Raw genomic sequence first — 25,049 nt, 5'->3', positions numbered from 1 at the left:
TATAAAAACTATATTAATCAAGTTCCTTTAATTACTTTAAACACTTCATTTTAAATAACAGTTCTATTAATTCTTCAGGCTTTTGATTCACAAAAGCAATGAACTCTTAAGCTTTAGTGTCTTACAACACATACTTGCATTTCTTTACTGCTCCAATCAACAGCAGTAAAAGTACATGCTACATGGTGTATCAGTACCACGTCAGCACCAATGCAGATGGCAAAATCACAAAAGAGTTGGTAAAGCCAGCTGCAATATGAAAGCCTCCATTAGAAAATGTTAATATTAATTGTTACCTCCAAAAATAACGTCTCCACAACAGCTCTTACCTGTTCAGATGAATGAAACTACCTGTAGTACGCCAGCTAGCTCCATACAATAAAGCAAGGTGAAGGTGCAAATTTTTTGGCTTCTCTACCTCATATGCCTGACCCACAGTCACAATATCTATTGAAGTGAAACAGGTCTGTCTCTCTCTTGACATGATCATATCTTAAAAATGATAGTAACTGCATACTCTTAAAGAACTTCTTCAGAAATCATTATCAACACTGAAGACATAGTGTATGTTTGCAAAGGAAACACAAAGATAATCACACTGCCTATCTGCAAACTGCCAGGAAGCTGAAGTTGGGATGAGTTAGGAGGTGAAGACACCAGGTTTGGCTCTGCTAGAGCCAGGTCAGCTCCTGAAGCAGTCAAGCATCGCTAAATTCAAACTAATAAGCACTCCCAACAGCTTTAGGTCTCAACACAATACAACATAGGTGAAGAACTACATCATTAAGTGAATACTCACAAGCTCAACTCCATCCCACTCCTGGCTCTTTAACATGAATTAATGAAGCATAATAATTTTTAATGGAATTTCATTTAACTCTCTGTTTTCATGGGTTAGAAAATTAAATACACATTTCTTACCACCAATCAGTTTTAGAACAGGTGCCTTCTACTGCTTTCAAAAGATCAACACTTGACTCATACAGACATGGGAGAAGAATTTGGTTCAGTTTCTGTTAAGTGTCGGCTGTCAGTGTAACCTAGAAAATTGCTGTTAATTTACCACCTCCCTGTAAGCACAATTGTAGCATGACTGTGTCCTGAAACACAGGACCTTTCCAACATGATCCAAAATCCTCACTTTACACCAGTATATACACTCACCCTTTCCAGACTATAATGCACAATCTCCTTTTTGCCACACTACTTTTCATTCTTTTCTTTCCAAAATTTGAAATCACTGCTGCCTTAAGAGATAGTATTGACATGATATAACATTTCTCATAATATAACATCATTTGAAGAATTTATGGACTTATTTTACTTTTGAAAGCTTAGGTGTAATGGTATTTGTGAATCTTCTACTTTGAAATACTTGGCTAAAACAGACACACCTACCCAGAGGCAGCAGATGGAAAAGGTTAAAAGTATCAACTCCTGAATTACCAAGTTTGCTAGGCCACCTTCCCTTCATAATTTAGGCCCTTCTGTTGGAAATTTGAAAATATATTCTAGACAGATGACATGTTAACAGAATCATTTCATGGTTCAGTGTCTTCACAGTATGATTTATCTCTTATCTCTAGGCACTGGAGGTCCCTTTTCAGGAGATTTATGAGTCAGATCCAAGAATCCATTCTGATGAGGAAGAATGTGCGCATCATTGCAAAACAGAACATTAACAAGATAATGCAGTTCCAAGAATAAGTTGCATGCATGTGATACCACAACTGTTTCCGACACTGCACATTCATATAATAAAATGTTCATGAATGAAAGAGGGTTTTAAAATTTGCATTAGTCCATGAACACATATGCTCTTCACTTCCAAATCTACACAATACATACAGAAATAAGGTCCAGAAGGTTAGTGTCTAATGAAACATCTAGCTTAAATTTTAACTGACATTTTCTTTTTCACTCCACTCTTGCTATCAGATATTTACTGCAGACGCTACATTTTCTGTAGGACAAATGGTTAACCACTGGAAGATGCTTAAGCATCTAGCCCAGCGCTCAGGCCATACTATCAAAAGTACAAAGTTAATACATGCACACCTTAAAAAACCACTGTTTTCTAAAGTGCTTAGCATCCAGCATCTCCTGCTTTGAAACACTGATCAGGTTTTCAGGGGAGTGCAGCACTGTGGCATCACCTGGGGGACTACAGGGGCGGTTTCTGTGAGAAGCTGCTAGAAGCTTCCCCTGTGTCCTATAAAGCCAGTGCCAGCAGCTTCAAGACAGACCTGCCACTTGCCAAGGCTGAGCCCATCAGTGACAGTGGTAGTGCTTCTGGGATATAACACAATTAAGTAAGGGGGAAAAAACCTGCTGCACAACAGCAATAGCAGCCAGGGAGAGAATTGAGAATACGGGAGAGAAACAACCCAGCAGACACCAAGGTCAGTGAAGACAGAGAAGAAGGAGGCACTGGAGCAGAGGTTCCCCTGCAACCTGTAGTGCAGACCATGGTGAGGCAGACTGTCCCCTTGGACTACCATGGTGGAGCAGATATCCACCTGTAGCCCATGAAGGACCCCATGTTGGAGCGGAGGGATGCCCAAAGGAGGCTGTGACCCCATGGGAAGCCTGTGCTGGAGCAGGCTCCTGGCAGGACCTGTGGCACTGTGGAAAGAGAAACCCTTTCTGGAGCAGGTTTGCTGGCAGCACTTGTGAACCCCCAAGGGAACCTAGGCTGGAGCAGTCTGCTCCTGAAGGACTGAATCCTGTGGAAGGGACACAGGCTGGAGCAATTCATGAAGAACTGTAGTCCATGGGAAGGGCTCACGTTGGAGAAGTTCATGGAAGACTGTCTCCCATTGGAGGGACCCCATACTGCAGCAGGAGAAGAATGTGAGTCCTCCCCTGAGTAGGAAGGAGCAGCAGAAACAGCATGTGATGAACTGACCACAACCCCTATTCCCTTCCCATCCCTCAGCGCCACTGTTGAGGAGGAGACAGAGAAAATTGGGAATAAAGTTAAGCCCAGGAAAAAGAGACGGGTGGGGAGAAGATGTTTTTAAGATTTGGGTTTATTTCTCATTATCCCACTCTGATTTGATTGGTTAAAAAATTAAACTGATTTCCCCAAGCCAAGTCTGTTTCACCATGACAGTAATTGGTAAATGATCTCTCCCTGTCCTTATCTCGATCCACAAGCCTTTTGTGATATTTTCCTTCCCCTGTCCAGTTGAGGAGCAAGAGTCCACAGAGTGGATTGGTGGGCACCTGGCATCCAGCCAGAGTCAACCCACCACAATGTCAGTTCAACAGTGCACGTACGTCACCCACCCACTTCACACTGTGGGCCATTTGTCGTTACAGTTTAAAAAATGGTAAAAATGGAGGACAGGGAGCAACACATCTGCTTGCAGTCTTTCAACTAACGTCATTTATCTAACAGAAGCATTTATGAGCCTTTTACTAGAATCTTTGTAAAAAAATCCTTACTCTGAACAAGATGGGGGAAGAGAACTGCAAATAAAGGGTAAGTTATGATCTTTACCTAGAAAGGCATAGCAATCTGACAAGACAGTTGCTGTTCATGCTGCAGAGATGGAGGCAACAGAGAGAGAAAGAGATGTGATGGAGGCCTTGCTATCTACAATGTCCTGTTAAGAACTATCATCAATGAAAACACTTTTAGGAGACAGGGTTTTGATCAGAGACAAAAGTATTTGAATCTTTTCCCAGCAATGCTGAAAGGACAGAGATGTGAAAACTATAAAAAAAAATAACCCAGTTACAAAAATACAGAACTAAGAACCTCAGAGCACTAAAGGAGAAAGCAATAATCAAACATTTTAGTGCCATCAGATCTTTTCATTTTATGGAATTCTACCTGGAATTTCTTTATGAAATTCCACTCTTAATTTGACAGCTCACAGGACCATCACTGCATATTCTGTCATTTCTGTATTAACACTAGCCTGCACAGAGAAGTATGACTGGGAAAATCCAAATTTCAACAGTCTCCCAATGAGATAAATACCTAGGATAAGACAGACTGTTCAGGGCAACTGGAATGTTTTATTGTGAGAGTTCTGCACAAGAAGACATCTCAAGGATCTTTGGGGTACGTAACTGCTGTGACGGTTAATACAAAATCATTCATTCAGTGGTTGATTCAAACCCTATAAAGTCGAAGTGAAGACTCACTGACTTCAATTATATGCATTTAAGACTACAGCTGTAGCTCCACAGCTCACTAAGTTGACACTCAATGCCAAGGCTAACAGCACCATTACTGACTCTCTCTAGAAAAAAGCCAATGACTAAAGTGACACAGAAACTTAACTACTTTATTCCCTACTTGAGAATGGAAGAATTTTGTAGAAACAAACATAGAAATTTCTGTGTCTAGCTTTGGCAATTTTGCCATTAATAACATTTTCAAGTACATTCATGATAACAGATTATTCAGTGCTTGAAAACTCTCACAAAGTTTTCTGCTAATGTAAAGAAATCAGCAGCACACAAAACAGACTAGTCTAGCACACAGAAGGCAGTATAAATAGAAAGATATGGATCAACCATAGCCAAGAATGCAAAGGAAGAAAGAAAGAATTCCTGATAACTCTGCCTGAGTGATGTTCAAGTGTCATTTACTGTGAATAGAAAGATCATCTCTTCTCCAACCTAACATCAAATCAGCCCCATTAACAACAGTTACCCTGTGAGAACACATAAAGAAATCAGATATATGCAGTAAATCAATAGCCCACTAGATTTGTTGCTCATTATTTGTAGTAGCTTTTTACACTTCCAGATAAAACGTAGGTGCATTACTGTAGGGTACCACAGTCACACCATAACTGTGCAACACGCTTTGGTGTCACTTCATATTTTGGCATTTAGTCCATTTAGCAATAGCTAAATGAAACCTGATTTTCCAATTTCACCTCAAACCACAAGAAACCCCAGCTGAAAGAGCAGCTGTTATCAACAAGTTACATCCTGTATCTGTCAGAAATTAAAGTATAGGTAAATACACAAGGCTGTATATATATATAAGGTTATACTGCTTTCTGACCAAGTTCTTGAAACTACCAGAATCCCAGAATTAGAAGTGTGTGCCTTAGCATTCAGCTTCATTGTATTCCAATATTAATATGGTTTGAATGGCAAATTACAGCTTTGAGATAATCTGAGCAACTGCTAACCTCCTGCTAGTTGCCTTTTTCAAGAGAAACTTGGGTAAGAAACTGAGAAGCAATAAGAAAACAGAGGGCAGAGAAAAGGGAAAAGAAAAGGAAAAGGAAAAAACAAGAAAAAGAAAAATAAGAAAGAAAACGAAAAAAGAAAACAAAAAAGGAAACCCCAGCAGGGTTCCTTTATTTTTTGACTGGATCTTACAATGGCATTAAGTCATATGGAGAGGGGCAACAGGGATTGACTGGACCTTTCCTCTTCTCATAAGGCAGGTAAGGGTTACCAAATGAAGCTAGGAAGTGGCACACAAAGGGGAGAGTTGTTCCAATAAAATATAGCTGCCCTACAAGCATTTTTGCTACCAGATGCTATAGTAGGTGAGAATTTGTATTGGACAAATTCAGGATATCCAAATGAAGGATACTACTACTAAACTGTCTAACTACTATAAGAAGGGAATGCATCTTTTACTTTTGCTGTGAATTGACTTCAAACAAGTACCAGTAGAGAAGCTCTGTCTCCTATAGCCCAGAACCTTATGCCATTCGGCACTCACCACTACCTACTTTATGTAATATGAGCACATACTTACCAGCAGCAGGGTTACGGCTCATAAATGCAAAGCAGAGGCAAATCTCTCAACTTAAAAATTGCTACCATTCTATTTAACAAATGTGCCCATTACTTAATTAATCAGATAGATACTTTACCTTTGTTTTGCTAAGTCATACACAGATGTAACAGCAAATAAGGAAAGCGGTAAACTATTCATAGGAATCAAAGCCTCTACATGCCCTGTTCTGTGTATCTTCTCATTGCTTGCTGATACTTTTTGTAGGAGTTATGCCTATCTAAAACATTTTGAGCACTGATCAAATTTATAGATATCGCTTTAGTAATCTAAAGCCTCCCTTTCTGCCTTAACTGCCAAGACCTGTTTTACACTTGTGCAAAGGCAACAAGATGAACCACTGCTTCAATATGAATAATTTTGGAAAGAGTGGTGGTAGCTCATGTCTGAGCTGGGTAGAACTATGACGCAGAACCCAGCACAACTGCACCTGCATATAAATAGACTTAATCAGAAATGCAAATTGCAATCAGAAGAAATTTTGAAAGCCTATGATAACTGTGCAGATAACAAAAGGTCAAACACTTGTATTGCTGAAGCTTTAAAAATTTATCAGTTACTGGTGATTCTTTCTTCATGAGCAAAATGTGGAAAAGTCAAGTATATGCCAGTCTAATGAATAATGGACAAATTCTTTCTGTATTTGTTCTATTATTACAACTGTTCTGCTGTTAAACTCTGTTTTACACTGTCAATCTCAATTTATTCAGGAAGACTAAACAAAATGAAAATGTGGCTGCCCCATTCCTGCAGCGATCAAGGCCAGGCTGAATGGGGCTTTGTGCAACCTAGTCTAGGGGACGGTGTCCTTGCCCATAGCAGGGGCTTGGAACTAGATGAGCTTTAAGGTCCCTTCCAACCCAAACTATTCTGTGATTCTATGAAAACAAAACGAAAACAAAAATAGCATGAAATAATATGGCTAATTCACTTGACTATACATAGAGGGAATTTCTATCTCTTTTCATGTCCAGGTATGACAACTGAAATCTTCCCATTTTAACATCCTTAGGTAAATTAAAAAATAAATTATGACTACAGTTTGCTTGAACTGCCAGTCTGCTTCACAGCATCGTCAAAAATTGTGTGATTTTCTTCCACAGTAAAACAAGCCTAAGACTCTAGGGAAATAATATTTAAAAATGTTATTCAGCAGTTACAGATGTTGGCTTCTTGCTTTTTGAAACAAATGTTTTCATCGACAGTAACTAAGAAAAGTACTTCTGAAGGGAGGTATCTTGATACTTTATGACTTACATTCTAAGAATAAAATAAATACATAAGTCTTTATCATTTCAAGGTGTTCTCAGTGTAAACTATTGTAGATTTCAGGCTGAAAAAAAAGTCTTTAACGTTACAGCTTTTTAATACCTTTTCCAATTAAATATTCTTAGGATTTGAAGCACAACCGTTTACCAAGCATTTCTCCTTTGCCTAGACTGCCTTCGAACAAACTAGTGAGTGAAGAGAGCCATCTAGTGCCATACCTTGGAATTTTAAAAAGGGTTTTCACCGGGTGCATGCCAAATAAGGGAGGGTCTCCATCCCCCAGTTCAATAGCTGTTATTCCCAAGGACCATACGTCACATCGAGCATCATATGAGTAGTCATACTGTTGTTCACAAGCAATGACCTATCAGAAAAAAAGCAGAGAAAACAACGCTTTAACCTAATGTACTATTCACATCATCCTAGTGTGACATTGAATGTCATTTTTGATTCATGTCTAAAATCCTACGTAGCTTTCAAATACGTATGTGTGCCTGTATATCCCAGTTAGGAACCCCCCCCATGAAAACGTAACAGTAAATTAGAACTTATCTGTGATTTCTTTTAAAAAACAAAACAACACCCTCCCTGTTTTTTTAACTACATGAAGCTCCACGGGATGCTTTAAATATCTATACAAAGAACATCACTCTACTAAATCCAGTTTTTTAAAAGCACTTCTAACAGAAGTCTATTACAATAGTAGAGAACCCTATTGATGTTGTTCTTATTAACTTCTATGACTATTCATGAGGCTAGACTGATTTGCACAGCTGGTTTTAGATAAGAATATTCCATCAGTCATTTCTGCCAATTTATTTTCTTTTTTATTATTAGTTTGTCTCTACTAAATTTGAGTAGTTTAAAAAAAAATTTAAATAACATACCCTGTAGCTAGTCTAAGAAAAATTGACATTAACAGGAGTCTCTCCTTGGACATCAGAAATGTTTAACATTACAAACATGATGCACACTTCCAGCTAACCCACAGTTTGCATCCTAACCATAAGCTAACTATTCATACAAGCTGGAAAAAATTCTGTGTCTAAACATGAGATTCAAACTTTATCTTTGCAAGGGATGAGACAAAAATCACAGCTTCACTGGTTTTTACTCAACCATGATTTGAGATCCGTCTCAAGATTGTCTTCCCAAATCTCATCAATTGACCAATTGCTTTGAAAATATGTCAGATCCCCAAATATCGCTATTATCAGCTTCCATGATTTCAATCTGGAACAATGTTTTGCAGAGATGCCAATATGCAAGTCAGCACCCCACATACATGCTGGCAAAGGACCACTCACTGCCTGCTGTGGAAGAAAACCCTTCCTGGAGAAGCTGCCGATTCCAGCTTGCCCTCTTGGTGACTTTCTCTGTAACCTGCACCTACCAGAGAGGTGTTCCTGCCTTTGGTTGAGATTCTATCCAACAAGCTCCAATGGCCTGTCCACCTCTTCGTCAAGGACTCAGGACCCCATCATACAGCACTCATCATTTATTTCATTAGAAGCCAGGGGTGTTGAACATACTAGTTAAATTAATATGAAAATAGGGAGGGGGGGTGTTGTAGTTTGGGGGGAGTTTTTTTGACAGTAAAGTTGGATATTAATTAATTCCTTTGCCACACACTAATAGTTCAGTTCCTTTCCTAGAGAAAATCAGTCCAGAAAATTTAAGACCTTTCCTGAATTTTCTATCAATGCTTTGTCAAGTGTTGAGAACCCTCTCTTCCCCCTCATTTTTCCAGGTTAGTATGCCAAAGAAATTTCTTTCCATACAGTACTGACATTGGTATTTCCCCTTTATTGCTGTAATGCCAAAGAATCTTCTGATAAAGTATTAAACCAGTGTTTCTCAACTATTGTCTGAAGAACACTGGTGATCTGTAAGACAACTGATAAAGTGGTCACCAGAATGTCTGCAAGCCATCTGAGAAAAACATACATACACATTCCCCTGCACATCAACTATCAGATAATCAGAATGGGGGAAAAAATGAAAATAAGCACTGCGAAGGATGGTCCAGAGATTTATTTTCTTTAGCTCAAAAGGCAGAGTTTTGTTAGCTAATGTGGTGATTTTCAGTTGTCATGCAAAGATCACTTCCCCATCTCACTTGTCTTCAACAGAAGTGAAAGTTCTGAAATATTTCTTTGTTCTTCAAAGAGTTCATTATAGCCTTGATCTTGTCCCAGAGATCCCCTTATCACCTCTTGAAAAAGATGAGTCTTACTGTGCAGTAGATGATAGATTCTGTGCAACTCAGGCTTTAAACCATCACCCTTATTTCAGAGGCCTATATGATAGTTTAATTTCCTTGTACCATGCCTTTAAAGAGAAGAAACAAAATTTGATGCAAAAACTTGGAAGAAAGTCAGTATGAAGATCCACCAGAAAGATCAAATAATGTATTATAAGGAAGCCATACTGGTGTTGGTTGGAGTTTCCTACATTGCAGTTTTGCTCAGAGACTGAAAGGGAAGCTTGTATTTCTTGATTATTTTTGTTTCTTTATACAGTTCCCCAAACCACCTGTATATTCAAGGACACCCAGAACGAAAGAAAAGAAAAGAAGGAAAGAAAAGAAGGAAGGACAGAAAAGAAGGAAAGGAAGGAAGGAAGCAAGCAAGCAAAGGAAGCAAAGGAAGGAAGTAAATCAACTTCCAGACCATGACTTAGAAGCTGCAAGAAGCTTGTCCATATATGACTAATTAAATGCTGTGCTCTCCTTTCATTTTTAACACACGAAAAACAGTTACCTGCTTGGTTAAAAAGCTGCTAGAGCCCATCTTCTGGAAGTGACCATCTGAGAAGTTGCCTGACTTATCAGTGTGCTGAGTCCTTTGCAGACTTGTCTGTTTGTTCTCCAATTTTATGATGCAGAGGAATAAATTTTTATTTTCAAGGGAAGGAAAAGAAGGGCCTGCACAAGGTCCCAATGGAATTTGTCAGCAGTGCCAGATGTAGCTGGTCTCTCACATTCAAAGACAATACCACTTTTTCCTCTTAAAGCACATCACAATCGCTTCTAACTACAGGCTGATGGCAAGACTTGCTACGTACCTCCATTTTAGAAAGCTTAAGCTACACTAAAATAACATGAGCATCAGAGGGCTTTGTACTCATTATATATGGGGGAAAGAAAGTATACTGCAACTGCTGTTTCAAAAAGGAAAAAGGTCTGAGATTTTCTCAACTTCACAATATATCACCTACCAAAGAGAAAATAATGTATCTTTGTATGTCTTCTGCTCCACAGCTAACAGCTACACCTCCAGTAAATATGGTACATGTCGGTAATGTGACACTATGCCAAAATACTTGCACTCTAACCAAGGGGAATTAAACACTATTAGATTCTCCTCCACTCCAATATCAGAGCCTGCAGTGATCCTTTTAGGAAAAATATTTCCATTAATCTGCACTCTTTTTCGTTTATAAAAAAATTCAGCCAGTGGACTGTTCAATCCAGTATGTTTCACACAGTAGCTTGACTATAGTGTGATAAGCACCACAGAAAACATACAAAATTAACTGCTCTTTTGATACTAAGTATGCAGCATATATATCAATTTAATGGTCACTTTAGTTTGAAACAAGTTTTCAGTTTCTGTGGGATTTATTAGAATCCTACCAAGTTATGCACCACTTAAAAACACACAAATGCCACTAATTTTAAATTTTAATGCAAGAGTCAAATTTACAGCTTTTCATTAATGAAGGGGAAGTGCACATCAGCAGTTTGCTTTATATGCTGGCTAGCAGACAACACTGTCTTGAGATCTGAAGGAGTTCTCTCAGTCACAGTTTACAAGCTAAGTCCTTGGGAATGCCCCAGTCCTGTTTTGCCTTGGAAACTATTGCAACTGTTTGCAGAGCAAATATCTCTAAAAGCCAAATACAAAAGAAAAATTCAACTTATTTATCTTTCATTATGTTCCAGCCTCTATTGGGAACTCAGAGATACTTATCTTTTTGGAATCATCTGTCCTTTTTGGTCAAGGTTCTGGAGCTGAGACTGCCTCTCAGCTCTGTTGACGCCTGCTCTGCCCAGTGGGGCATGAAGATAGGGAGCCCAGAAGAAATTATCTGAAACTGAAAGAAAATGCTACTTCCTTTCTGTACCTTTTGCAAAGACATCATCACATCTGTACCTATTTTACATCCAGCAAATTCTTCCCTGTCCTTGTACAAGCAAAAAAGAAGGTAGTTTGCATTGTTGCAAACACTGTACTCATCATGCCCAAGCTTTGGGGGAGGACGTAGTTAATCTTGAGATTCACCAGTAAACACTAAAGGAATAAGCACCAAGTCTTTCCCTTTGGTTACATGCACACAGTGGCCCGTGTTGCTAAGGAGACAGGCTGTCACTTCTTGTGTTAGCTGTAATTTCATCATGATTTCATGCCCCGCCATACTGTGGTAGGATGGAAAGCACCTAAACACCACACAGAAAGAGACAACACGATGGTAGCTTCAACACTAATTGTGCTGAGGGTCATACTAGGACAGGGTGAAGTGAGGGGAATTCAGTGGTCTGGCAAAGATGGCATATAAACAAATCAGTCACACTAACTGGAGGGTATTTAGAGAAGCCAGTGATTAAGCATTCTGTGTGATTTACCACTTCTACAGAGAACACAAAACTTCAGAGAGATACATAAGATCATTCTAACCCTGACTAGAAGACCTCAAAGATATAAGTCCACTTGTTCTGAAATCAATGCAAAGATTTCTTTGACTTCAGCAAGCCCATAAGTTGATCACAGGTGTATTCAAAAGAAGGAAAACACTAACTTGTTCACAGAGAGGAAGCTATACATATGTTTAGCTGAAGCAAAATATATCAAACCCTTTTAAGTTTACCTAGAATTATTAGAAGTGAACTTACTTTCATTTTGCCTCAGTATACCGTGCACGTACAAAGTATAGCTGCAAGCATACACAATAACGTTAACAGCAATACAGATGTGCTACCTGGAGACGACTGCTACACAATTAGAGCTGGTGACCCACCCGCAGAAAGAAGTCTGGAGTTAAAAACGTTGAAACTCCTGAACTAGGGTGGTGCTGTACTTAGCTGACGTGGCTTACTAAGCAGCTTATGAAGTGTGTGAGCACAATGCTGAAAAGCACTGAGTATGTAAAATGAAGGTGGCACAAAATTGTTACCCTTGCTGCAAGGAGAACAAAACTGCTAGCTATGCAAGCCAAATGGAATAAACCAACTGAACTTCTGTGCTCCACATTACACTATGCAACCCAACTTCATTTATATACATAGGAGATAGAATAGCAAATATTCTTTTAATGACTATGCATGGGGGGGGAGGAAACTATCTTTCATGATAGCATTTAGCAGCACTGGGGATACTGAATTATCCAGGCCAAAGCAATACCTATCTCTATCCCTTCCTCATTTCCTCTTTCCCTCTTTCCCTTTCTCCCTCCCCTAAAGCACATTCATATAATCAAAAAAGAGCAAATTTCTGATTGAAATTGGTTCCATATTTCCCCATTTTGTTATTTGGATTTCAGTTTCTTATTTATCATCATATAAATTTTTCCATGGTGTATCAGATAATAATTATATTGTTAGAAAAGTTCCCAAAATAGAAAGTAATGAACATTTTAAATAATTCTTCAAGGTAATTATCACAATTAATGTTGATTCATTGAAATTTATTAAATGTCAAGAAGTCAATTGTGTTTTAACACCTGCAAGTAACCAATTTTTATTTTTGCTTTCAATTCACCCAAGTGAAATATTCTTGAGACCATTAGACTACTCTGCCAGCAGGCTACATCTGTAGAGAAGCACAATACTTTTTATTAGACCAAATGATACAGTGGGGAAAAACAGATAAGCTTTTAAGTACACAAATCTGTTTTGCTTTATACCAGCCTTTATTCAAGGCTTCAATGCTAGTAAGGCTAGTAGCATTGACCCATTTTATTTCTGACCCACAGATTTACCTCTGGGTTGTAAGAATTATATTCTACACACCTCGCACAGATTTGTAAATGGTGTTTCACAAACAAACTGAAAACTAGGAGGCAACTCCAGTCTCCTAAGTAAACAGATTTCTCATAGGGATCTCAGGGCAGAGCAGTGTGGTAGTGAAATTATTTTCTCTACTGGTTTGAGGGTTTTGGTTTTGTTTTGTTTTTTAAAATCTTTAATCACCTTACATGGAAGTTTTACAACCCCTCCATAGCTGCTGTTTAGTTTAGAACAAAACAGAAGCATCTGCAACCCCTCCACATCCCTTCACAAGATTATCATGTTATCAAGGTTACTGGCAAGGTTCCCTCCAGCTGCTACATCCTTTTCAACCCCCTCCTACCATGCTAGCCCATGAGGAGGTCAGCTCTCCTGGAGGCAAAGGAGGTGATGCATTCTGCTGGACCTTGCTCTGCAGGGAGAGCTTGCTGATGCTGTTCTGCTGCACTCTCTGCCTTTCTTGTGTGCCATCCCCTTTAAAGAAACCTCTGTATCAAAATTCAGCCTCATGCGATCATTTAGAGCCCTAATTTTATCCCACATTCTGCCACTGACCTGCTGTAAGTCCCTAAGCAAACCATTCCACTTCTATGTTCCTCAGTTCTTCCATACAATCTTGCCCTATCAATGGTTGCCACTCTTCCCACTCTGCCTTCCCACACAGACACTGCAGTAGGTCCTCTCCAGCATGCCCATACCTATTCACCACATGTAACACAGGACATGCTCAAACTCAGTTCTGCATTTCAAGAAGGCAGCTAGCATTCCCTAATTTTTGACACACTTTTTAGAGCAGTGGTGTCCCACTACTTTAACTTCTGAAAGCAGGGATGTAATTTCTGAGTCTTTGCCAAGTAGGCTTGTCCTGGGTTCGGCAGTAGCAGCCATTTTTCTCCTTCTTAGTAGCTGCTGTAGCGCTGTGGTTTTGACTTTCAGCCTGGGAACAATGCTGATAACACCGATGTTTTTAGTTACTGCTCAGTAATGTTTACTCTGACCAAGGACTTTGAGTCTCATGGTCTGCCAGAGAGGAGGGGAAGCCGGGAGGAAGCAGAGACAGGACACATGACCCAAACTAACCAAAGAGGTATTCCATACCACAGCACATCATGTCCAGTATATAAACTGGGGGCAGTTACCCGGAAGGGCTAGATCACTGCTCAGGTCAGGCTGGGTATCGGTCGGTGGGCAGTGAGTGGTTGTATTCTCTTCCCTTGTTATTTCCCTTATCATTATTATTATTGGTGGTAGCAGCAGTGATTTGTGTTATACCTTAGTTACTGGACTGCTCTTATCTCAACCCGTGAGAGTTACATTCTTTCGATTCCCCTCCCCACCCCTCCAGGAGTGGGGGGGAGGGAAGGGGGGGGGAGTGAGTGAGCGGCTATGTGGTCATGAGTTACTGGCTGGGCTTAAACCACGACAAGGCTGTTCCCTTTCACCTTACGCCTAACACATACTGTTATAAGTAATGTTAAACAACAAGCAATTATTCAAATCACACTTCAACAAAAATCTATGTTATGAATGTTTTAATGCCACCATTCTTTATTTTTACCATTTTCTTACTGCATTTATTATTTCTACCCACTAAATGTGTGGGATTTTCAATCACTTCACTATTAATAATCATGGCAGATAAACACAAATTCTATAAAAGCAGCAGAAGTTTTTCCCATTCCTATCTGTGAAGTTTCTTCCAAATGACATCGTTATTTTTTGTAAATTGTTTTCAATCTTATCTCACTTACTGTAATTCACAAGGTTAAAAAAAGAAATAAATTGTAAGAGCTAATTCAGTAATCTATCTAATCATTACCTGTAAGAGAACAGTTATTACACCTTCATGGAAGGTCTTAAAAGGAAATATTTTCCTTTCTAGGGAAGGTAGATAATCCCTTGTGTTTCCATATCACAAAATATGCATACTGCTTCACTGTACAACTGTTTTTAAATTCCTTTCAGGCTGAAAAATAAGTGTATATATGTTCTTGAAAATCTATATCCAATTATATTAAGCAGTGGATTCCTACAGTTCATTATAAATCAGCATTTACAAAATTCCATACTTATTTGGCATTTAAAAGTGTAGTGAAAATGTGCATACCAGAAGAGCTAATGTTAGCTAATAAGGAATCAAAGTGAAGAGACCTAAAACTGTTAACAGGCTGCTGGCTTGAGTCCCATGATGGGCTAGAAAGGGCTGGAAAACAAGCTAGGTTGAAGTGTGACAAAATGAGAATATATTTAGTAGTTTCAAAGGAATGTATCACTGTACTTGTTTAAAGTAAATTAAAAACTTAAGCCCAGGTTAGTGATGGAGTTGTCTTTTCTGTGCTGTTTTTCCAACTCAGTATTTAACTACACATGAAATGTATTTACTGGTAAATGGACTTTTTTTGTAATTTGTTGATGTCTCCTCTGAGAGAGGTAAATATGAGAAATCAGCCCTAGTTTACCAAAATGAGGATTTTTTTTATTTTTTTTTTTGACAGAATTCTAGCTCTGAACACAGCCCTTACTGAAATGAATATTGGCCTCAGTGGAAAAGCTGCTGTGAGTCTGTGCAAAATTAGATTTTTTCCCTTCATATATTTTTAAACTACATTAACTACATGAAATTACTTGTTTCAGAAACTACCAGTTTCACTGATGCCTCTTTAGATTATGCAGAAACACAGCTTTATACTGAAACAATGCAAATATTACTCATTGTTTCAGGATTAGGCACACACTTATAATCAGGCTCAAAGTCTAAAAAAACCACACAGGAGCACTGAAAAAAAAGAAAAACAATTTAAACTAGTCACTTACTGTTCTAACAATTCAAAAATATATTCTCATGCTCAGACACATTGAATTTTATCCCAAGGAGTATGCCTTGATTCAGCAGCTGGAAAGAAAACAATCTGGGGCGGTCTTACTGATCACTACTTCACCTCGGGAGGATGGTTAACAAACATCCAAAATACAGAGTTAACACAGCTTTAAATAATAATATTACATCTGAAATCCCCCTGTAATTAATAGCAAAACAAAGCCAAGATTTTACCACTGGCTAACTCATTGTTACAGAACTCTTACCTTTATCAATGTCCCAACCTTTCCTACTATCACATGTCATATTTCAACACATAATTCTTCAAAGGATCAACTATGTTTTACTAATGTTCCTTTTACAACCTAAATATTCACGCACCATTGTCATTTTTAGCAGTTATCAGTAAAATATATAAGCATACTCTGAATGGTTTTAAATTACTTTCAGCACCTCTCCAGTTCTTTCTGACTTCAAGTATCTTTCTCTTTGTGTTCTGAAAAGTAGAATTTGGCCAAAGAAAACATGAACAGATTCTAACTGAGCTGGTTTCAAGGGTCAAATTTCCAGCCAAATCATGATACATTTAGAAAAAAAAAAACAAACTGCAATTCTATTTGAACTAGATTTTGTTCAGCTCTGCACTAGAGGTTGAAGACAAAACATGTTAAGGCTTAGAATTAGAGATGCATAGGTGGTTCAGTTCAAAAGTTTCAAATCTGATTCCTCCTGCTAGCATTCAACACAATTTATTTCAGCATACAAGAAGCAGTTTTTCAGTACCTTAAGTGTTTGGCAAGAGAGAGGTTTAAGTATTCACCATATTTAAACTATGTTATCTTATTTATCTTTTTTTGGCATTCAGTGTTCAAGTTTCTGCATGTCTATGGTTGTTAAGTGTGAGACAATACTGATTAGGTTAAACAGCAATGATTGATTTTCAGTGAGTTTACTTCAAAGCTGCTCTGAAACTGATGCATCCTTTCCAAGTTCCTCTGTTGCTTCCAACACAGAATAGTTATTCCCTCTATTTTCAGTTTTCAGCAAAAATTTTGTTAATCACACACTCTGCTCAGAACAAATGCTCAAGGGCAGATCTTTTTGATTTGTCATGTTGCTGCTAAACAAGCCTCACAGTCACAGAAAAAAACAGCCCTCGAAGATGTTTGAGTCAGTCAAAATGGTTATAAGCTACTGCTTTTCATACTGCCAGTAAGAACACTGAGCTGAAAACAACACCTTACATCACCCTCACCCTATTTTCCTATGAACTCTTTCTATTGCAAGTACCATGCCATATAATCCCTTTGATACATTTTGCAAAATTAATCTTAAAATACAATGCTTTTCCTCATTATGCAGACTGTTCCTGATCCTAGCCATTCTAGTTTTCAGCATATTTGTCTCTTGCTTATATCCAGTTGTTCATATCTGCCAGCTTGAATAATTTTGCACAATTCTTTCCCAAGTTGTATTTTCCTGGGTTTTACCCTGGAAAATATTCCCTGTCAGCTTCATTTCACAAGGTTCATTTCTCTGAAACACTCCCGTAGTCTCTTCCTCCAAGGCAAGCTTTTTCATGTCCCCTCTCCACTTGCCCTTCAGAATAAATCCATCTTTCTCATCATTACATGAGATCCCATGACTGCTTTATGCATTGACTGAGGCTCTTATATTTCACACATAGATAACAGAAGTCCAATTTAAAAACAAATAAATAAATAATTAATAAAAAATCCTACTCTTCATGCTTTCTATTTCTGATTAGTAATATTTTCTTCCTGTCCAGTTATTTTACGGTATTTTGGGGCTTGACATAGATTCTATCCTAGGTCAAAACAGACAAATTTTTGCAACTGTTAAGTACTTTTCTAGGGTTTACTGTTCTCATCACAATTCCACCTAGAAAACATTGTTCCTAATAAGCTGTTACCCAAGCAGAGTTTTTCAGCTTATTGCAGTCCTCATCTTTCACCTTTCACATAAAAATTTGGCTGCACATTTTAAAAATTCCAGAAAGATCTCCCCAGAAGTAAGGCAAATTGCACCTCACAGGACAGTTGAAACGTCATTCGTATAAACACAAAGAAAGCAACCATAGTGCCTTTAGCATGACTGTTATGCAACTTGTCATTTAAAAGCCATTTCAACAACAGCGTAATGGATATCTGAGCATCTTACAGCTGTTTTGCAGATCGTATCTCTATGAAGCCTCATCGTCCTGGCTCATGCAGGCATGCAAATGTGAGATGAGTTACTATGCTTATGGTGCTGGTTATTTCGAGAAATCTTCAAAATCAAAACAAAAAGCATTCAAAGCTACTTCTCTTCCTGGTTTGATATGCTAGGCACATAGCGCACCTTGCTTATACATGTGTTGTATTTTCAGGTAAAAAATTTTCACATCAAAATCTCTGCTTATTTCTTTTTAACTCAAGAATTAATATTTTCAAGCAGGATGGGAAAATGAATTCAGTATGATTCCTGCTTTTAATGGTAATTATTCAAGCAAAACAGTACTGTAAAAATAACATCTAATAATCCCAGTTTAATAAAATATTTCACAATATGTCAATTATTGTCTAGAGGAGTATTTTATGAAGGTTTCAGAATGTCTCCAACCAAGGTGATTCCATAAATAATGCCTGCACAGTGGCTTCTAAGGTACCTTGTGTCTCCTTTGTGACGTAAACTGGTTGTTATGGAGATGGTAAAATATCAACCATTCTTTGTGAGAGTGTGCAAGATCAATTTTGGATCCATTACAGCAGCTTTTTTTCTCTACTCAGCTATAATCAGCCTTCCTTAGCAACAGAAACAGATGTATAAAAAGTGTAAAATGTTCTAAAACAAATGTTTGCACAATAGTTTTAACTGTCTGACATACAGAAATAGACTTGTGTGTATTTGTAACAGATACAAATTCCATCACAAATTTCACAAAATTCAAAGAAGTCTAATGGCCTTCAACAGAAATGAGGCCAATACTGTTATGAAGGTTTAACAGATTACAAATAAACAGATCACTCCCTTTTCATTCCATATTTTTTAACTGCACAATCCATACCTTACAGAAGTATTTTCTGGTTTTTAAAATGGCAAGGGCAAAGATTAACATCTTTCATCCCAATTTTAGGGAAAGTACAGAAGAGACTTTGTTCAGCAGTGCGTTTAAACTTCCTAGAGCTTCATTAAATAGAAGGAAAAGGGTTATGTCTGGGGAGTAGAACATAAAAATATGGTCTAAAATAGTTGCCTAGGCAGCCTATACATTATTTTTCTTCATTGTTAAGCTATGCTGCTCCATGTGTCTAAGTGTGGAGGTCCCTACTCAGTGATTAAGGTTAAAAACCACATAGCTGAGTCAGGGTTTTGCAGAGTCATATAACAAATCAGGAACGTAGGAAATCCTCCTTTTCCTCACTCCAGTCTACTCAGAGGCACAGACAAGCACACCAAGACATACAATATTTGATTGGCAAGTCATAACATTTTCAAGAAGACCCTTCGTTATTTGCACGTTGTCAGTACTGTTATGGAAACATTACAGAGAATAGAATAATTAAATTACTAGAAATCCATTTTGTATATTCTAACGATACATACACTTTAATGAATAGGGGCCTAGAGTAAAGTAGGAGGGAGGAAAGAAAAGATACTCTTTTCTTTTATTATGTGGAAGTGGCGAAGAGGTGTGCACTGCAATATATGAAGACAACCCAGACAGGAATGTTTGCCTACCTCAGGTGCCATCCAAAAGGGTGTTCCCACTGAGGTGTTTCTACGCAGCCGTGTGCTGGTGAGCTGGGCTGAAACACCTGCAATAAAAGAGATGTAAAAAACTTGGCCTCAAATTTATTCTGTCATTTCAGTTAGTTTATTTCAAGTATCTGGAAAACAAACCCCAAACCTGGGAGTACAGCTGCAGAATGTCTGGTGAAAGTAGGTGCAGTGTTTGTACTGAATTACTTGTTTGATTAATTTCAGCTTGCTGGTTTCATTCAGAATTGCTGAAAGATTTTTTTGTGAATGATTCTCAGTTTGAAGCACTTCCATTCAAACTTGAAAATTCAATTGGCACCCAAATATCAGAGACCTCATTTTGATGTTTCCATGAGTATAAACAAGAACTATTCAAATTACAATTTAACTTTAAAACTTCCATTTCAGAAACTTAGTCCCTGAACACTGCTGGCAGCCAGTGTGTTCACTGGAGTATTTGCAGAAGCTCCTGTTCAACAAAACATTTAAGCACTTGCTTAAATCCTGCCCTGCAAACTCAAGCTCAGGCTGCAGCTCTTACTTAAGGAGTTAAGCGTATACACAACAAATGCTGTGATTCAGGGCTTTGCTGACTGGGGCTGGACTACTGAAACACAGCTGAAAAAAAGCAAATCTTCCATGTTCTCGTCAACATATAAGTGTAGAGTTCAGGAGCCTGGCACAAAACCAGCAATGACTTAAAAACATATTTCACCTTGTCATTGTTTAAAAACAAAAAACATTGGTCTGATCCTATGGAATTACCCAGTGACAAAAATTAGAAGAAACACATATAATATACATTGCGTCATGCCAATAAATAAGAAATTGGGACTCATAATTCATAAGTTAAATGATTCAATTGCTAGCTTCAACATTCAGATCTGTATTTATTTGTCATTTTTCAGTGTGACTGACTGCAAGTCTTCAGCGACTTCATGAGTACTGCTGTGAAACAGTTAATGGCTAGGACCTACAGCAAGCCTCTGTGCATTTAACTCTGATCTCTCTTCAGCTAGCTTAATTTGTAGCTGCTATTTACAGACACCGCAGAACAGTGCAGAATACCAAAGAGCTGAGACAGGGAGACAGTAAGAAAGTGTGAGCAAGCATGAGCATAAATGAATGATAATTTGCAGACATTTTGGGTTGACTTACACTGTGACCAATGCTTATTCAAATATATCATGCTGTTGAGAGCAGTTGAGGGTAGAAACGTCTGTTACATTGAAAAAGCAAGCTGTAAAATCATACAATAAAGGGGAAAAAAAAAAGCCTCAATTAAGGGTATCTGTATAATCCTCTCTGTGACCCACTATCCATATGTACAGCCCTGAATATGAATTAACTTTTATTCAAAATTCTGTCTCATTTTGTGGACAGAATGGATAGCATTCACTGAATAGACAGTCATCTAATATTTTTTATCCCCATTGATTTGAGTTCTTATTATACTTATTTAGTATATCCAATCCTACATTAAATTTAAAATTATTATTTTGTTTTCCTTTTGACGTTTTTCCTTCCCTCCTCATCAAAGAATAAATCTCCTTAACATTCCTGCAAACTGGGAGAGGATTATTAGTTCCAGGGATTAACCTAAAAATATCCAAAGCATCCACTGTTTTGAGGTACTTAATCAGAGATCTTTCTGTTTTCAGGCACTCCACATGCCTCAGGTAGAGTTGTAATAGATCTGAACACAGATCTTCTCTAAAGAACAAGATGTTTCAAACTGGCTATTGGTAAATTGAGGAGCAGAGTGGCCACTTCTACAAAGTTTGATGCAGGTGATCTGCCAGCAACACCGAGAAACTTGCAGAATCAAGAAGAGTCTCCAATTTGATGCCACTCAACCATCTGAACCCACGAGTCCCTTTTCTTTCTGAGCTCTTTGCATTTTTCACTATAGATTTTCCACTTTCTGCAACAAATGTGACAAACAGTTCAACATCACCCATGACTCAGTCCTAATCTGTTCCCAGAGTGCCTTCTATGACTATGGCAGTGGGCAACAGAGAAAAATAGCAACTTAATGAAAGGTGGGTGCTGGTTGCTTCTTTAATCAGGAAGCCCACAGATATGTGGGCATTTCTTGGCATTTCCTAACCATTAAGTGTTAGGAAACACTCAAGATTCAACTCATGTCTCTTTCTGAGGTAGTCATATTTGTCGTAATTTTCTAGTGTTACTGTTGTAACTTTAACAGTAGGGAAAAAAAAACTAAAATGTGGAATCAGAAAAACCCATGGGTCACCAGAAAGTTTGGGATTCTGTTTCCCTGAATGTGCCACTTGGAGCTGTAGCACATTTCATCTGCCTTTGAAAGCCAGAGCTCCAAACTGAGCTTCCACAGCAGCCAAGTCATTTGATAGATCTGATAAAAACATTTTGGTTTGGGGAGAAAAGCCAGCTTTTCCCAGAACAGATTAGTTACAAACAAAGATCATACTGCCAAAATTTCCCCAAATGCAAAGGGATCTTCCTCCCTTGTACTAGGTCAGGGACCCACTCCAAGTTTTGCTTCAGGCCATATGTTTTTTGCAGCACTATTTTAATTGTTGCCTTTACTATTCAACATAATGATTTTCTGTCCCCAGAAGATACTAAAAAGCCTCCTGTTTCCCAAATTACTTTATCATCTTCAATAGCATTTTATGTTAGATTTATAATACTATGACAATATCAGTATTAAATTTTCTTGCCACTGCATACATTTTTAAAATTATTTTCTGAAAAATAATTATTTGCAGAATTTCCTGGCACACCATTTTACACTACTCTCATTTTGTGAACGTTTATCTTCATGCACTGCTAAACAAACATGGTATTCACATACTGCTATTCTTAATGATGATTACCTTATGTATTATATGATTTCATCAATAAATCATAATACTAATAATTGGTTTCTGTTACATTTAATATAATTGGCCATTCTGTTGCATATGTATCTGAGCTGCCTTATTTTTACAAGTGTATCTTTAAAGGGAAACAAAACTGCTGAATAGAGTTAAATTCTATTGACAAGTCCCTTTCTTCCCTGCTTCCTGTTTCTTATTTTTCCAGACTCAATGCTCAAGTCTAGCAGCAGTAATCATAAATTAAATGGATGTTGGGTTTTGGACCCAAGGGACCATTTTACCTTCTGCTCAGAGGGAAAAAATATGCTTAAGGCTAGCAAAAGCCATTTCAGAGAGAAGAATGTTTCCTTTTCATATGCAAAAGACAGAATATCTAAATTTAAATTAGTAGGACAACTACCTTGGAAATGACATTCCTTGTGAAATGCAAAAGAGCTCTGTAAATAAAACGGTGCCTTCAGAACTATTTTTAATTATTAACTTATTCTGATTAAGCTTTTAAGTTAAAAGTCTATTACCAATTTTTGGTTTGAGTTTTTATTCTTGCAGTATCAGGTTCCTTCTGCACTTTTCCTTCTTAAAAAATTCCAAGTATCCTCCTGAATTTCTCACTATGGCATTCTGCCTTCCCAGGGGAAAGTAAAACAGATGCCTCTGGCTAAACTGCATGTATCAGGAAAACAAATGGGAAGTGGTCATTACCAAAGTCAACGAGCTTGACTCCACCTTCTGTTGTCAGGAGAATGTTGTTCCCTTTCACATCACGATGAATGATCCGGTTATTGTGTAAATGCTGAAGGCCCTATATACCAGCAGTAACAAAAAAAAAGTTTACTCCCTTATTTAAAAACAATTACCCTACTGTTAGGGAATGTAATGCAGAAAATCTGCACATACTCTATAGAAACATCTGTCCACTGGGTTACATGCTTCATACAACTCCTGCTGCTATAACAGCCCACATAATATTGTCAACATTACCATACTTTATAAATGGAAAATGTATGTATGAGATGAGTAAATTGCACCCTCTGCCGTCATTACAAGCCCAATGAACATCCTTACCAAGAGAGCACCATATAAGATGTATGAGATTATAGCTTCATCCAACTGCTGGCCACCCTTCAGCAAGCCTTTGACAAGCTCTGTGACAGAACCTCCATTGCACAGCTGTGAAGAGGGAGGTTGTGAGAAGGGAAAAAACGAGACAAGTCTGCAGTTACTCAGTTTACTTGTTTAGACTGTGAACACCTACCATGCAAAACTGCATTACAACATGGGTCTGGGAACAACTAGATTTTTACCTTCCAATTATTTACATTGTCACCACACCTCAGAATGTATTTTATTAGCAGTGTTAATAATAAATCACAGCAGCCTGGGTGGGGGAAGGAAGTGAAAAATGAAGATTATGAAATGTAATTTATAAAATGTAACTAATAATCAAAATATTAAGAATGTATTTTGTTTTAAAAAAGGATTTGTAAGTCCAATTTACATTACTTGAGTATTTTCACAATGATACGTGTATTGTCTTTTTGAAAAACTGTTTTTGTGCCAAGAGAAGGCCAGAAAAAAAAGACTGATGCTCTTGATAACTGGGAGGCAATAAATTACAGTCATTTTAAACTTTCATTCCATCAATGCTCCTGCTGGCAGGCAATATAAAGTAGACAGAAGCCATATCTCTATACTCAGATTTGATGCCATGTGCTGTCAACAGCTGAGATGAAACATTCTGATCCAGAAAAGCAGGTTCTTGCAAGCATTTCCCACTAATAGGCTGCCACACATCAAAAGAGGAGAAAAAGTAAAATTAGAATCTCTGTAAATACCTTTTCACTTACATCATTAGTCTATACCCTTCTAAGCAGTTGTTTGCCCTCCCCTTTCTCTTTCCTTAATTATTTGATTAAAAAAAAAAACAAAACAAACCCAAAACTGGAGAATGGACTGCCGTGCCTACATTTACTTTACTCCTCTAGACCTGTTTCTGTAGCTAGCACCCTTACAAACATTTTTGCCATACAGAGATCAAATGCATTTCAACAGAAGTGCATTTCACCTTACCAGCATTAAGTTTAAAATACTACAGTGCAAATCCAGAGAATGGTATGAAACCAGAAGTTCTCAAGCTTTGCATCCCTCAAATAGTTTTTATGAACTGTGTTTCAGTTCAATCATTAATTTCTGTGATATGTCAGTATTTTCCTTCATTTATTAGTAACTTCCCCTTGCATGAAAAGGTTTCACTAGACTAAAAGTTTCAGTTCATTGGAAGTCCCAGACCACATGATAAACAAGGTATCTTTTACGTAAATAAGTTCCTGAAGCAAAAATTCATTACTTGAAAACACTGATGAGTTCTGCAGGAACTTGACTTTTTAATTCATTTGTAGGGATTTATTTAACTTTTTTTTTTTTTAGTTAGGTGGGAAACTTCAGCTCAATAACAATCCTCAAGCATATTTAAAGGAGAACTTCATCTTGTCATAGAAAGCTCATGTTTTTCTTTCCACGCTTAACCATGTCCTGACAAGCCACTGT

The 25,049-nt window shown here is 37.8% G+C and overlaps 1 protein-coding gene across 7 annotated transcripts in view; it reads right to left on the bottom strand.

The window, feature by feature from the left end:
* MYO3B (myosin IIIB) overlaps window positions 1-25,049 on the bottom strand; it is a 207,594-nt gene that overhangs the window by 148,747 nt on the left and 33,798 nt on the right. For 6 of the 7 annotated variants that reach the window (XM_061453077.1, XM_061453075.1, XM_061453076.1 and 3 more), the window contains 4 exons: window positions 23,568-23,672; window positions 23,205-23,304; window positions 19,618-19,694; window positions 7,270-7,415 (listed from right to left, as the gene is read on the bottom strand). In XM_061453077.1, coding sequence (XP_061309061.1) covers window positions 7,270-7,415; window positions 19,618-19,694; window positions 23,205-23,304; window positions 23,568-23,672 — 428 coding nt within the window. Of the gene's footprint in view, window positions 1-7,269; window positions 7,416-12,031; window positions 12,114-19,617; window positions 19,695-23,204; window positions 23,305-23,567; window positions 23,673-25,049 lie in introns of those variants that run through there. The other variant, XM_061453087.1, reaches the window with a different exon arrangement.

This window comes from Pezoporus flaviventris, unplaced genomic scaffold (genome assembly GCF_033815535.1).
Source record: "Pezoporus flaviventris isolate CSIRO_AGI_PZ_B2104156 unplaced genomic scaffold, CSIRO_AGI_Pfla_v1 ptg000001l, whole genome shotgun sequence".
Classification (NCBI taxonomy): domain Eukaryota; kingdom Metazoa; phylum Chordata; class Aves; order Psittaciformes; family Psittacidae; genus Pezoporus; species Pezoporus flaviventris.
Note: the sequence above shows the minus strand (reverse complement) of the source record. Positions and strands in the feature narration are given on the sequence as shown.